Source organism: Bombina bombina, chromosome 1 (genome assembly GCF_027579735.1).
Source record: "Bombina bombina isolate aBomBom1 chromosome 1, aBomBom1.pri, whole genome shotgun sequence".
NCBI lineage: Eukaryota > Metazoa > Chordata > Amphibia > Anura > Bombinatoridae > Bombina > Bombina bombina.
Genome location: NC_069499.1, coordinates 986,477,988 through 986,491,098, shown reverse-complemented (window position 1 = coordinate 986,491,098; position 13,111 = coordinate 986,477,988). Strand labels below are relative to the sequence as shown.

Below are 13,111 nucleotides of genomic sequence, written 5' to 3'. Positions count from 1 at the left end.
TATCCTGGCACCTCATCTCCTCTGCTGTGACTTTGTCTGTCTGTGTCCTCTCCATTCTGCCCAAAGCATTCAGTGCACGTGTCCCATCATGGGTTATACAGACTGGTGGGAGTTAAGGTTACATACAAAAAATGACCAACCAGTGCAAGGAGCATAAACAGTTCAAATAATTTAGCAGATAGAACCAAGAGCAGGTTATGGAAGAGTTACACATGAGTTGGAACCAAGACTGGAATGAGTTTTCATCATATTGCTTTTTAGCAACAATGACATCTTCAGCAAAGTGTAGTGTCAGGTATTGTTACCTAAGGACAAGAGAGACAAATACAATTTGGATCTTGATCTTATCTGTCACTGGGCAGAATACACTAAAAGGTCTCCAACCTTGCCAGTACCTATGGTAATATGGGCAGTTAATTCACTAAAGTTTGCTAATCTCCCCATCCTTTAGTGAGTCAGCTATTGAAAATAATATATGAATGGGTGAAGATGGATACACCACTTACCTAATTTTGCCTACTGTCATCTAGATTACAGAATTCATGGGACATTCCTCATTTCAACAGAACAACATTTACAAGCCTTCTCCACATTGTATAAAACTGGTTTTACCAAAGCACTCTTGTTTAACTCTTCCTAGCACTCCAGTGAGAGCCCTTCATCATCACATGTTATCAGCCAATGGAGCAACAATGTAAAGGTCTTTTTTTTGGTGGAACGTTGCTGCTTTCAGTGTAGACGGCTTATAGTTAAAAAACAAAGCAAGGGAGTGGATTTGTCTCTAACAGCAAACCAGTTATGCACTTGTGTGCAACTAATGCCTGTGGGATGTTTTTTTTCCTGGTAGAGTGGACCAGATTGTAGGAAGAGGAGGCTCCATTACAGACAAAGACAGAGCCAAGGGGGCAACTGAATCTGAGATACCAGAGGATCCAAGTATGATGGGACGGCTGGGCAAGGTGGAGAAGCAGGTGAGATAACTTGTAGCTTTCTAACAGTAAAACCTCTTATTTACAGTACTGGTCAGAAGGTCGTCTGCATGAAGGTAAAGGGTGGTTAATTTCAGTTTTACTAATGCAGTTTTATTTTTATTTTTTTACTAATATACATAAATAGCATTACTAACAATGACATTGGAAAAGTATGGGAATTCCCAAAATACTTTTAAAAATATGGAAACACTGGGGAGGTAAAACAGTAACAAATATATTTGTTATTATTTACTAATATTTGTGAAAACCCTGACAAGTGTCAAGTCTTGCTCTTGGTAGTAAACACTGTTGCTTGTGCATTACTTCAAGGGGTTAAATTACTTTCTGTGAGACAGATAGATAGCACCCCAAACAAGTGGTATCCCCAGGTGCCTCAGTTCCAGGAGCCTGGCTAGATCGACAAGGTTTTGCCAGCAATCCAGCAGTCGGCTGCCGGTGTTTAGCTCATCTCCATAACACATTATTTAAACATTGTTTATATTTTTAGCAACAAAGCTCCTATGTTTAATTATAATGCGGAGGTCTACTATTTACTATAGTTTATTATAGTCAGGTATTTTTCAGACAGTAGGCAGTATGTGGGAGTTAGCTGGGGCATTGCAGGGGAGTGAAGGTTAGACATTACGTAAGTGTGTGTAGATTAGGCATGACTTATGTGTAGGTGGTCAGGGGGAAGTTAGCTGGGCATTGCAGGGGGAGTGTAGGTTAGCTCTGACATAGGTGTAGGCGGTCGGTGGGAGGTAGGGAGGCAGAGCAGGGGGATTGTAGGATAAATGTGACATAGGTATAAGTGTGCTGGGGGAGTAGATTGCTTTTTGATTCAGACATATCAACATCAGTGCGATATGTTCGAATCAGCGAACTGCAGGTTGCAGGGAGAATGGTACTTCACTAGAATTACACTGTAAGAAAGACATAAAGCTGTTTAATAACTAGAGATTATGTTTAACGTTTTTGCTGGAATGTAAAATCGTTTTCATTTGCTGAGGTACTGAGTGAATAAATGTTTGGGCACCATTTTTCCACTTGGCAGTTGCTTAAATCTGTTTTTTCTGTCAGTTTCTGTTCTCCCTCACTGCTGTGTGTGTGGGGGAGGGGCGCTTTTACTATGCATCAAATATTTCAGTCAGCAACTCATTGTATTCCCTGCATGATCTGGTTCATCTCTACAGAGCTCAGGGGTCTTCAAAACTTATTTTGAGGGAGGTAATTTCTCTCAGCAGAGCTGTGAGAATTATAGTTTGACTGAAATAAAAACTTTTATTCTGTAATTTGTTTCCTGCTTTCAGAAATTGTTATCTTTGCTAATGGGATTAAACCTTTGCTAAAGTTGTGTTGTTTACAAGGATTGAGGCTATAACTGTTTCAATTTATTAATTTTTAACTGTCATAGATCTTCTGTGCTTCTTAAAGGCACAGTACGTTTTAATATTATTCTATTTGAATTGTATTTCCAAGTTGCAAGTTTATTTGCTAGTGTGTTAAACATGTCTGATTCAGAAGATGATACCTGTGTCATTTGTTGCAATGCCAAAGTGGAGCCCAATAGAAATTTATGTACTAACTGTATTGATGCTACTTTAAATAAAAATCAATCTGTACAAATTGAACAAATTTCACCAAACAACGAGGGGAGAGTTATGCCGACTAACTCGCCTCACGTGTCAGTACCTACATCTCCCGCTCAGAGGGAGGTGCGTGATATTGTAGCGCCGAGTACAGCTGGGCGGCCATTACAAATCACATTACAGGATATGGCTACTGTTATGACTGAAGTTTTGGCTAAATTACCAGAACTAAAAGGTAAGCGTGATCACTCTGGGGTGAGAACAGAGTGCGCTGATAATAGTAGGGCCATGTCAGACACTGCGTCACAGGTGGCAGAACATGAGGACGGAGAACTTCATTCTGTGGGTGACGGTTCTGATCCAAACAGACTGGATTCAGATATTTCAAATTTTAAATTTAAACTGGAAAACCTCCGTGTATTACTAGGGGAGGTGTTAGCGGCTCTGAATGATTGTAACACAGTTGCAATACCAGAGAAAATGTGTAGGTTGGATAAATATTTTGCGGTACCGACGAGTACTGAGGTTTTTCCTATACCTAAGAGACTTACTGAAATTGTTACTAAGGAGTGGGATAGACCCGGTGTGCCGTTCTCACCCCCTCCGATATTTAGAAAAATGTTTCCAATAGACGCCACCACAAGGGACTTATGGCAAACGGTCCCTAAGGTGGAGAGAGCAGTTTCTACTTTAGCTAAGCGTACCACTATCCCGGTGGAGGATAGCTGTGCTTTTTCAGATCCAATGGATAAAAAGTTAGAGGGTTACCTTAAGAAAATGTTTGTTCAACAAGGTTTTATATTGCAACCCCTTGCATGCATTGCGCCGATCACGGCTGCAGCGGCATTCTGGATTGAGTCTCTGGAAGAGAACATTGGTTCAGCTACTCTGGACGACATTACGGACAGGCTTAGAGTCCTTAAACTAGCTAATTCATTCATTTCGGAGGCCGTAGTACATCTTACTAAACTTACGGCGAAGAATTCAGGATTCGCCATTCAGGCACGCAGGGCGCTGTGGCTAAAATCCTGGTCAGCTGATGTTACTTCTAAGTCTAAATTGCTTAATATACCTTTCAAAGGGCAGACCTTATTCGGGCCCGGGTTGAAAGAGATTATCGCTGACATTACAGGAGGTAAAGGCCATGCCCTGCCTCAGGACAAAGCCAAAGCCAAGACTAGACAGTCTAGTTTTCGTTCCTTTCGTAATTTCAAAGCAGGAGCAGCATCAACTTCCTCTGCACCAAAACAGGAAGGAGCTGTTGCTCGCTACAGACAAGGCTGGAAACCTAACCAGTCCTGGAACAAGGGCAAGCAGACTAGGAAACCTGCTGCTGCCCCCAAAACAGCATGAATTGAGGGCCCCCGATCCGGGATCGGATCTAGTGGGGGGCAGACTTTCTCTCTTCGCCCAGGCTTGGGCAAGAGATGTTCAGGATCCCTGGGCGCTAGAGATAATATCTCAGGGATACCTTCTGGACTTCAAATACTCTCCTCCAAGAGAGAGATTTCATCTGTCAAGATTGTCAACAATCCAGACAAAGAAAGAGGCTTTTCTACGCTGCGTACAAGAGCTCTTGTTAATGGGAGTAATCCATCCAGTTCCACGATCGGAACAGGGACAGGGGTTTTACTCAAATCTGTTTGTGGTTCCCAAAAAAGAGGGAACTTTCAGACCAATCCTGGACTTAAAGATCCTAAACAAATTCCTAAGAGTTCCATCGTTCAAGATGGAGACTATTCGGACAATTTTACCTATGATCCAAGAGGGTCAGTACATGACCACTGTAGATTTAAAAGATGCTTACCTGCACATACCGATTCACAAAGATCATTACCGGTACCTAAGGTTTGCCTTCCTAGACAGGCATTACCAGTTTGTGGCTCTTCCATTCGGATTGGCTACAGCGCCAAGAATCTTCACAAAGGTTCTGGGTGCTCTTCTGGCGGTACTAAGACCGCGGGGAATCTCGGTAGCTCCATACCTAGACAACATTCTGATACAAGCTTCAAGCTTTCAAACTGCCAAATCTCATACAGAGTTAGTGCTGACATTTCTAAGGTCACATGGATGGAAGGTGAACGAAAAGAAAAGTTCACTCGTTCCACTCACAAGAGTTCCCTTCCTGGGGACTCTTATAGATTCTGTAGAAATGAAGATTTACCTGACAGAGGACAGGCTATCAAGACTTCAAAGTGCTTGCCGCACTCTTCATTCCATTCAACACCCGTCAGTGGCTCAATGTATGGAGGTAATCGGCTTAATGGTAGCGGCAATGGACATAGTACCCTTTGCACGCTTACACCTCAGACCACTGCAACTGTGCATGCTAGGTCAGTGGAATGGGGATTACTCAGACTTATCCCCTTCTCTGAATCTGGATCAAGAGACCAGAAATTCTCTTCTATGGTGGCTTTCTCGGCCACACCTGTCCAGGGGGATGCCATTCAGCAGACCAGACTGGACAATTGTAACAACAGACGCCAGCCTTCTAGGTTGGGGTGCCGTCTGGAATTCCCTGAAGGCTCAGGGACTATGGAGTCAGGAGGAGAGTCTCCTGCCAATAAACATTCTGGAATTGAGAGCAGTTCTCAATGCCCTCCTGGCTTGGCCCCAGTTGACAACTCGGGGGTTCATCAGGTTTCAGTCGGACAACATCACGACTGTAGCTTACATCAACCATCAGGGAGGGACAAGAAGCTCCCTAGCTATGATGGAAGTATCAAAGATAATTCGCTGGGCAGAGTCTCACTCTTGCCACCTGTCAGCAATCCACATCCCGGGAGTGGAGAACTGGGAGGCGGATTTCTTAAGTCGTCAGACTTTTCATCCGGGGGAGTGGGAACTTCATCCGGAGGTCTTTGCCCAAATACTTCGACGTTGGGGCAAACCAGAGATAGATCTCATGGCGTCTCGACAGAACGCCAAGCTTCCTCGTTACGGGTCCAGATCCAGGGATCCAGGAGCAGTCCTGATAGATGCTCTGACAGCACCTTGGGACTTCAGGATGGCTTACGTGTTTCCACCCTTCCCGTTGCTTCCTCGATTGATAGCCAGAATCAAACAAGAGAGAGCATCAGTGATTCTAATAGCACCTGCGTGGCCACGCAGGACTTGGTATGCAGACCTGGTGGACATGTCATCCTGTCCGCCTTGGTCTCTACCTCTGAAACAGGACCTTCTGATACAGGGTCCCTTCAAACATCAAAATCTAACTTCTCTGAAGCTGACTGCTTGGAAATTGAACGCTTAATTTTATCAAGACGTGGGTTTTCTGAGTCAGTTATTAGTACCTTAATACAGACTAGGAAACCTGTTACCAGAAAGATTTACCATAAGATATGGCGTAAATACCTACATTGGTGTGAATCCAAAGGTTACTCTTGGAGTAAGGTTAGGATTCCTAGGATATTGTCTTTTCTACAAGAAGGTTTAGAAAAGGGTTTTTCTGCTAGTTCATTAAAGGGACAGATCTCAGCTCTGTCCATTCTGTTACACAAACGTCTGTCAGAAGTTCCTGACGTCCAGGCTTTTTGTCAGGCTTTGGCCAGGATTAAGCCTGTGTTTAAAACTGTTGCTCCACCATGGAGTTTAAACCTTGTTCTTAATGTTTTACAGGGCGTTCCGTTTGAACCCCTTCATTCCATTGATATAAAGTTGTTATCTTGGAAAGTTCTATTTTTAATGGCTATTTCCTCGGCTCGAAGAGTCTCTGAATTATCAGCCTTACATTGTGATTCTCCTTATTTGATTTTTCATTCGGATAAGGTAGTCCTGCGTACTAAACCTGGGTTCTTACCTAAGGTAGTTACTAACAGGAATATCAATCAAGAGATTGTTGTTCCTTCTTTATGCCCAAATCCTTCTTCAAAGAAGGAACGTCTACTGCACAACCTGGATGTAGTCCGGGCTCTAAAATTTTACTTGCAGGCAACTAAGGAATTCCGACAAACGTCTTCTCTGTTTGTCATTTACTCTGGGCAGAGGAGAGGTCAAAAAGCTTCCGCTACCTCTCTTTCTTTTTGGCTTCGTAGCATAATTCGTTTAGCTTATGAGACTGCTGGACAGCAGCCCCCTGAAAGAATTACAGCTCATTCTACTAGAGCTGTGGCTTCCACTTGGGCCTTCAAGAATGAGGCCTCTGTTGAACAGATTTGCAAGGCTGCAACTTGGTCTTCGCTTCATACTTTTTCCAAATTTTACAAATTTGACACCTTTGCTTCATCGGAGGCTATTTTTGGGAGAAAGGTTCTTCAGGCAGTGGTTCCTTCTGTATAAAGAGTCTGCCTATCCCTCCCGTCATCCGTGTACTTTTGCTTTGGTATTGGTATCCCAGAAGTAATGATGACCCGTGGACTGATCACACTTAACAGAAGAAAACATAATTTATGCTTACCTGATAAATTCCTTTCTTCTGTAGTGTGATCAGTCCACGGCCCGCCCTGTTTTTAAGGCAGGTAAAACATAATTTATGCTTACCTGATAAATTCCTTTCTTCTGTTGTGTGATCAGTCCACGGGTCATCATTACTTCTGGGATTTAACTCCTCCCCAACAGGAAATGCAAGAGGATTCACCCAGCAGAGCTGCATATAGCTCCTCCCCTCTACGTCAGTCCCAGTCATTCGACCAAGAATCAACGAGAAAGGAGTAACCAAGGGTGAAGTGGTGACTGGAGTATAATTTAAAAAATATTTACCTGCCTTAAAACAGGGCGGGCCGTGGACTGATCACACAACAGAAGAAAGGAATTTATCAGGTAAGCATAAATTATGTTTTCTTCTGTTATGTGTGATCAGTCCACGGGTCATCATTACTTCTGGGATACCAATACCAAAGCAAAAGTACACGGATGACGGGAGGGATAGGCAGGCTCATTATACAGAAGGAACCACTGCCTGAAGAACCTTTCTCCCAAAAATAGCCTCCGAAGAAGCAAAAGTGTCAAATTTGTAAAATTTGGAAAAAGTATGAAGCGAAGACCAAGTTGCAGCCTTGCAAATCTGTTCAACAGAGGCCTCATTCTTAAAGGCCCAAGTGGAAGCCACAGCTCTAGTGGAGTGGGCTGTAATTCTTTCAGGAGGCTGCTGACCAGCAGTCTCATAGGCTAAACGTATTATGCTACGAAGCCAAAAAGAGAGAGAGGTAGCAGAAGCTTTTTGACCTCTCCTCTGTCCAGAATAAACGACAAACAGGGAAGAAGTTTGGCGAAAATCTTTACTTGCCTGCAAGTAGAACTTGAGGGCACGAACTACATCCAGATTGTGTAGAAGACGTTCCTTCTTTGAAGAAGGATTTGGACACAAGGATGGAACAACAATCTCTTGATTGATATTCCTGTTAGTGACTACCTTAGGTAAGAACCCAGGTTTAGTACGCAGAACTACCTTGTCTGAGTGAAAAATCAGATAAGGAGAATCACAATGTAAGGCTGATAACTCAGAGACTCTTCGAGCCGAGGAAATAGCCATTAAAAACAGAACTTTCCAAGATAACAATTTTATATCAATGGAATGAAGGGGTTCAAACGGAACACCTTGTAAAACGTTAAGAACTAAGTTTAAACTCCATGGCGGAGCAACAGCTTTAAACACAGGCTTGATCCTAGCTAAAGCCTGACAAAAGGCCTGGACGTCTGGATTTTCTGACAGACGCCTGTGTAACAAGATGGACAGAGCTGAAATCTGTCCCTTTAATGAACTAGCTGATAAACCCTTTTCTAAACCTTCTTGTAGAAAAGACAATATCCTAGCGATCCTAACCTTACTCCAGGAGTAACCTTTGGATTCGCACCAGTATAGGTATTTACGCCATATTTTATGGTAAATCCTTCTGGTAACAGGCTTCCTAGCCTGTATCAGGGTATCAATAACCGACTCAGAAAAACCACGTTTTGATAAAATCAAGCGTTCAATTTCCAAGCAGTCAGCTTCAGAGAAGTTAGATTTTGATGTTTGAATGGACCCTGTATCAGAAGGTCCTGTCTTAGAGGTAGAGACCAAGGCGGACAGGATGACATGTCCACTAGATCTGCATACCAAGTCCTGCGTGGCCATGCAGGCGCTATTAGAATCACTGATGCTCTCTCCTGTTTGATTTTGGCAATCAATCGAGGAAGCAGCGGGAAGGGTGGAAACACATAAGCCATCCCGAAGTTCCAAGGTGCTGTCAAAGCATCTATCAGAACCGCTCCCGGATCCCTGGATCTGGACCCGTAGTGAGGAAGTTTGGCGTTCTGGCGAGACGCCATGAGATCTATCTCTGGTTTGCCCCAACGTCGAAGTATTTGGGCAAAGACCTCCGGATGAAGTTCCCACTCCCCCGGATGAAAAGTCTGGCGACTCAAGAAATCCGCCTCCCAGTTCTCCACTCCCGGGATGTGGATTGCTGACAGGTGGCAAGAGTGAGACTCTGCCCAGCGAATTATCTTTGATACTTCCATCATTGCTAGGGAGCTTCTTGTCCCTCCCTGATGGTTGATGTAAGCTACAGTCGTGATGTTGTCCGACTGAAACCTGATGAACCCCCGAGTTGTTAATTGGGGCCAAGCCAGAAGGGCATTGAGAACTGCTCTCAATTCCAGAATGTTTATTGGAAGGAGACTCTCCTCCTGATTCCATAGTCCCTGAGCCTTCAGAGAATTCCAGACAGCGCCCCAACCTAGTAGGCTGGCGTCTGTTGTTACAATTGTCCAGTCTGGCCTGCTGAATGGCATCCCCCTGGACAGGTGTGGTCGATAAAGCCACCATAGAAGAGAATTTCTGGTCTCTTGATTCAGATTCAGAGTAGGGGACAAATCTGAGTAATCCCCATTCCACTGACTTAGCATGCACAATTGCAGCGGTCTGAGGTGTAGGCGTGCAAAAGGTACTATGTCCATTGCCGCTACCATTAAGCCGATCACCTCCATGCATTGAGCTACTGACGGGTGTTGAATGGAATGAAGGACACGGCATGCATTTTGAAGCTTTGTTAACCTGTCTTCTGTCAGGTAAATCTTCATTTCTACAGAATCTATAAGAGTCCCCAAGAATGGAACTCTTGTGAGAGGAAAAAGAGAACTCTTCTTTTCGTTCACTTTCCATCCATGCGACCTTAGAAATGCCAGAACTAACTCTGTATGAGACTTGGCAGTCTGAAAGCTTGAAGCTTGTATTAGAATGTCGTCTAGGTACGGAGCTACCGAAATCCCTCGCGGTCTTAGTACCGCCAGAAGGGCACCCAGAACCTTTGTGAAGATTCTTGGAGCCGTAGCCAATCCGAATGGAAGAGCTACAAACTGGTAGTGCCTGTCTAAGAAGGCAAACCTTAGATACCGGTGATGATCTTTGTGGATCGGTATGTGAAGGTAAGCATCTTTTAAATCCACTGTGGTCATGTACTGACCCTTTTGGATCATGGGTAAGATTGTCCGAATAGTTTCCATTTTGAAGGATGGAACTCTTAGGAATTTGTTTAGAATCTTTAAATCTAAGATTGGCCTGAAAGTTCCCTCTTTTTTGGGAACCACAAACAGGTTTGAGTAGAACCCTTGTCCTTGTTCCGACCGCGGAACCGGATGGATCACTCCCATTAATAACAGATCTTGTACACAGCGTAGAAACGCCTCTTTCTTTATCTGGTTTGTTGACAACCTTGACAGATGAAATCTCCCTCTTGGGGGAGATAATTTGAAGTCTAGAAGGTATCCCTGAGATATGATCTCTAGTGCCCAGGGATCCTGAACATCTCTTGCCCAGGCCTGGGCGAAGAGAGAAAGTCTGCCCCCCACTAGATCCGGTCCCGGATCGGGGGCTCTCGATTCATGCTGTCTTTGGGGCAGCAGCAGGTTTCCTGGCCTGCTTGCTCTTGTTCCAGGACTGGTTAGGCTTCCAGCCTTGCCTGTAACGAGCAACAGCTCCCTCCTGTTTTGGTGCAGTGGAGGTTGATGCTGCTCCTGTTTTGAAATTCCGAAAGGGACGAAAATTAGACTGTCTAGCCTTAGCTTTGGCTTTGTCTTGAGGTAGGGCGTGGCCCTTACCTCCTGTAATGTCAGCGATAATTTCTTTCAAACCGGGCCCAAATAAAGACTGCCCCTTGAAAGGTATATTAAGTAATTTGGACTTAGAAGTAACATCGGCTGACCAGGATTTTAGCCACAGCGCCCTACGTGCCTGTATGGCGAATCCTGAGTTCTTAGCCGTAAGTTTGGTTAAATGTACTACGGCCTCCGAAATGAAAGAATTAGCTAGTTTAAGGACTCTAAGCCTGTCCGTAATGTCGTCTAGCGTAGATGAACTAAGGTTCTCTTCCAGAGACTCAATCCAAAATGCTGCCGCAGCCGTAATCGGCGCGATACATGCAAGGGGTTGCAATATAAAACCTTGTTGAACAAACATTTTCTTAAGGTAACCCTCTAATTTTTTATCCATTGGATCTGAAAAAGCACAGCTATCCTCCACCGGGATAGTGGTACGCTTAGCTAAAGTAGAAACTGCTCCCTCCACCTTAGGGACCGTTTGCCATAAGTCCCGAGTGGTGGCGTCTATTGGAAACATCTTTCTAAATATTGGAGGGGGTGAGAACGGCACACCGGGTCTATCCCACTCCTTAGTAACAATTTCAGTTAGTCTCTTAGGTATAGGAAAAACGTCAGTACTCGCCGGTACCGCAAAGTATTTATCCAACCTACACAGTTTCTCTGGTATTGCAACGGTGTTACAATCATTAAGAGCTGCTAAGACCTCCCCTAGTAATACACGGAGGTTTTCCAATTTAAATTTAAAATTTGAAATATCTGAATCCAATCTGTTTGGATCAGAACCGTCACCCACAGAATGAAGCTCTCCGTCCTCCTGCTCTGCGAGCTGTGACGCAGTATCAGACATGGCCCTAGTATTGTCAGCGCACTCTGTTCTCACCCCAGAGTGATCACGCTTGCCTCTTAGTTCTGGTAATTTTGACAAAACTTCAGTCATAACAGTAGCCATATCTTGTAATGTTATCTGTAATGGCCGCCCAGATGTACTAGGCGCCATAATATCACGCACCTCCCGGGCGGGAGATGCAGGTACTGCCGCGTGAGGCGAGTTAGTCGGCATAACTCTCCCCTCGCTGTTTGGTGAAATTTGTTCACATTGTACAGATTGACTTTTATTTAAAGTAGCATCAATACAGTTAGTACATAAATTTCTATTGGGCTCCACCTTGGCATTGGAACAAATGACACAGATATCTTCCTCTGAGTCAGACATGTTTAACACACTAGCAAAAAAAACTTACAACTTGGTTATAATCTTTTTTAGCAAAAACGTACTGTGCCTCAAAGAGGTACTAAACGATTAAATGACAGTTGAAATAATGAACTGAAAAACAGTTATAGCATCAAACTTTAAAACAACACAACTTTTAGCAAAGGTTTGTTCCCATTAGTAAAATAACAATAATTAAATTTGACATAAAAAATACAAAGCAACGTTTTTATTCACAGTCACTATAAGAATTCTCACAGCTCTGCTGAGAGAATTTACCTCCCTTCAAAGAAGTTTGAAGACCCCTGAGATCTGTCAGAGATGAACCGGATCATGCAGGAAATATAAAAGTAACTGACTGGAATTTTTTGATGCGTAGCAAAGAGCGCCAAAAACGGCCCCTCCCTCTCCCACACAGCAGTGAAGAGAAACGAAACTGTCACAAATAAAAGCAAAAAAGGCTGCCAAGTGGAAAATAATGCCCAAATATTTATTCACACAGTACCTCAGCAATGTAAACGATTCTACATTCCAGCAAAAACGTTTAACATGAGAAATAGTTATTAAAAGGATTAGTGACCTTTAACAGAGTAGTTCCGTGAAATACCATCCCCAGAATACTGAAGTGTATACATACATGTCATTTTAACGGTATGGCAGGATTTTCTCATCAATTCCATTCAGAAAATAAAAACTGCTACATACCTCAATGCAGATTCATCTGCCCGCTGTCCCCTGATCTGAAGCCTTTACCTCCCTCAGATGGCCGAGAACAGCAATATGATCTTAACAACTCCGGTTAAAATCATAGTAAAAAACTCTGGCAGATTCTTCCTCAAACTCTGCCAGAGAAGTAATAACACGCTCCGGTGCTATTGTAAAATAACAAACTTTTGATTGAAGTCATAAAAACTAAGTATAATCACCATAGTCCTCTCACACATCCTATCTAGTCGTTGGGTGCAAGAGAATGACTGGGACTGACGTAGAGGGGAGGAGCTATATGCAGCTCTGCTGGGTGAATCCTCTTGCATTTCCTGTTGGGGAGGAGTTAAATCCCAGAAGTAATGATGACCCGTGGACTGATCACACATAACAGAAGAAATATTTTTTAATTTATACTCCAGTCACCACTTCACCCTTGGCTTTTCCTTTCTCGTTGGTCCTTGGTCGAATGACTGGGAGTGACGTAGAGGGGAGGAGCTATATGCAGCTCTGCTGGGTGAATCCTCTTGCACTTCCTGTAGGGGAGCAGTTAATATCCCAGAAGTAATGATGACCCGTGGACTGATCACACTACAGAAGAAAGGAATTTATCAGGT

The 13,111-nt window shown here is 43.7% G+C and overlaps 1 protein-coding gene across 7 annotated transcripts in view; it reads left to right on the top strand.

The window, feature by feature from the left end:
- KCNQ2 (potassium voltage-gated channel subfamily Q member 2) overlaps nt 1-13,111 on the top strand; it is a 242,672-nt gene that overhangs the window by 194,970 nt on the left and 34,591 nt on the right. For all 7 annotated transcript variants that reach the window (XM_053709315.1, XM_053709047.1, XM_053709201.1 and 4 more), the window contains one exon: nt 848-971. In XM_053709315.1, coding sequence (XP_053565290.1) covers nt 848-971 — 124 coding nt within the window. The remainder of the gene's footprint in view (nt 1-847; nt 972-13,111) is intronic.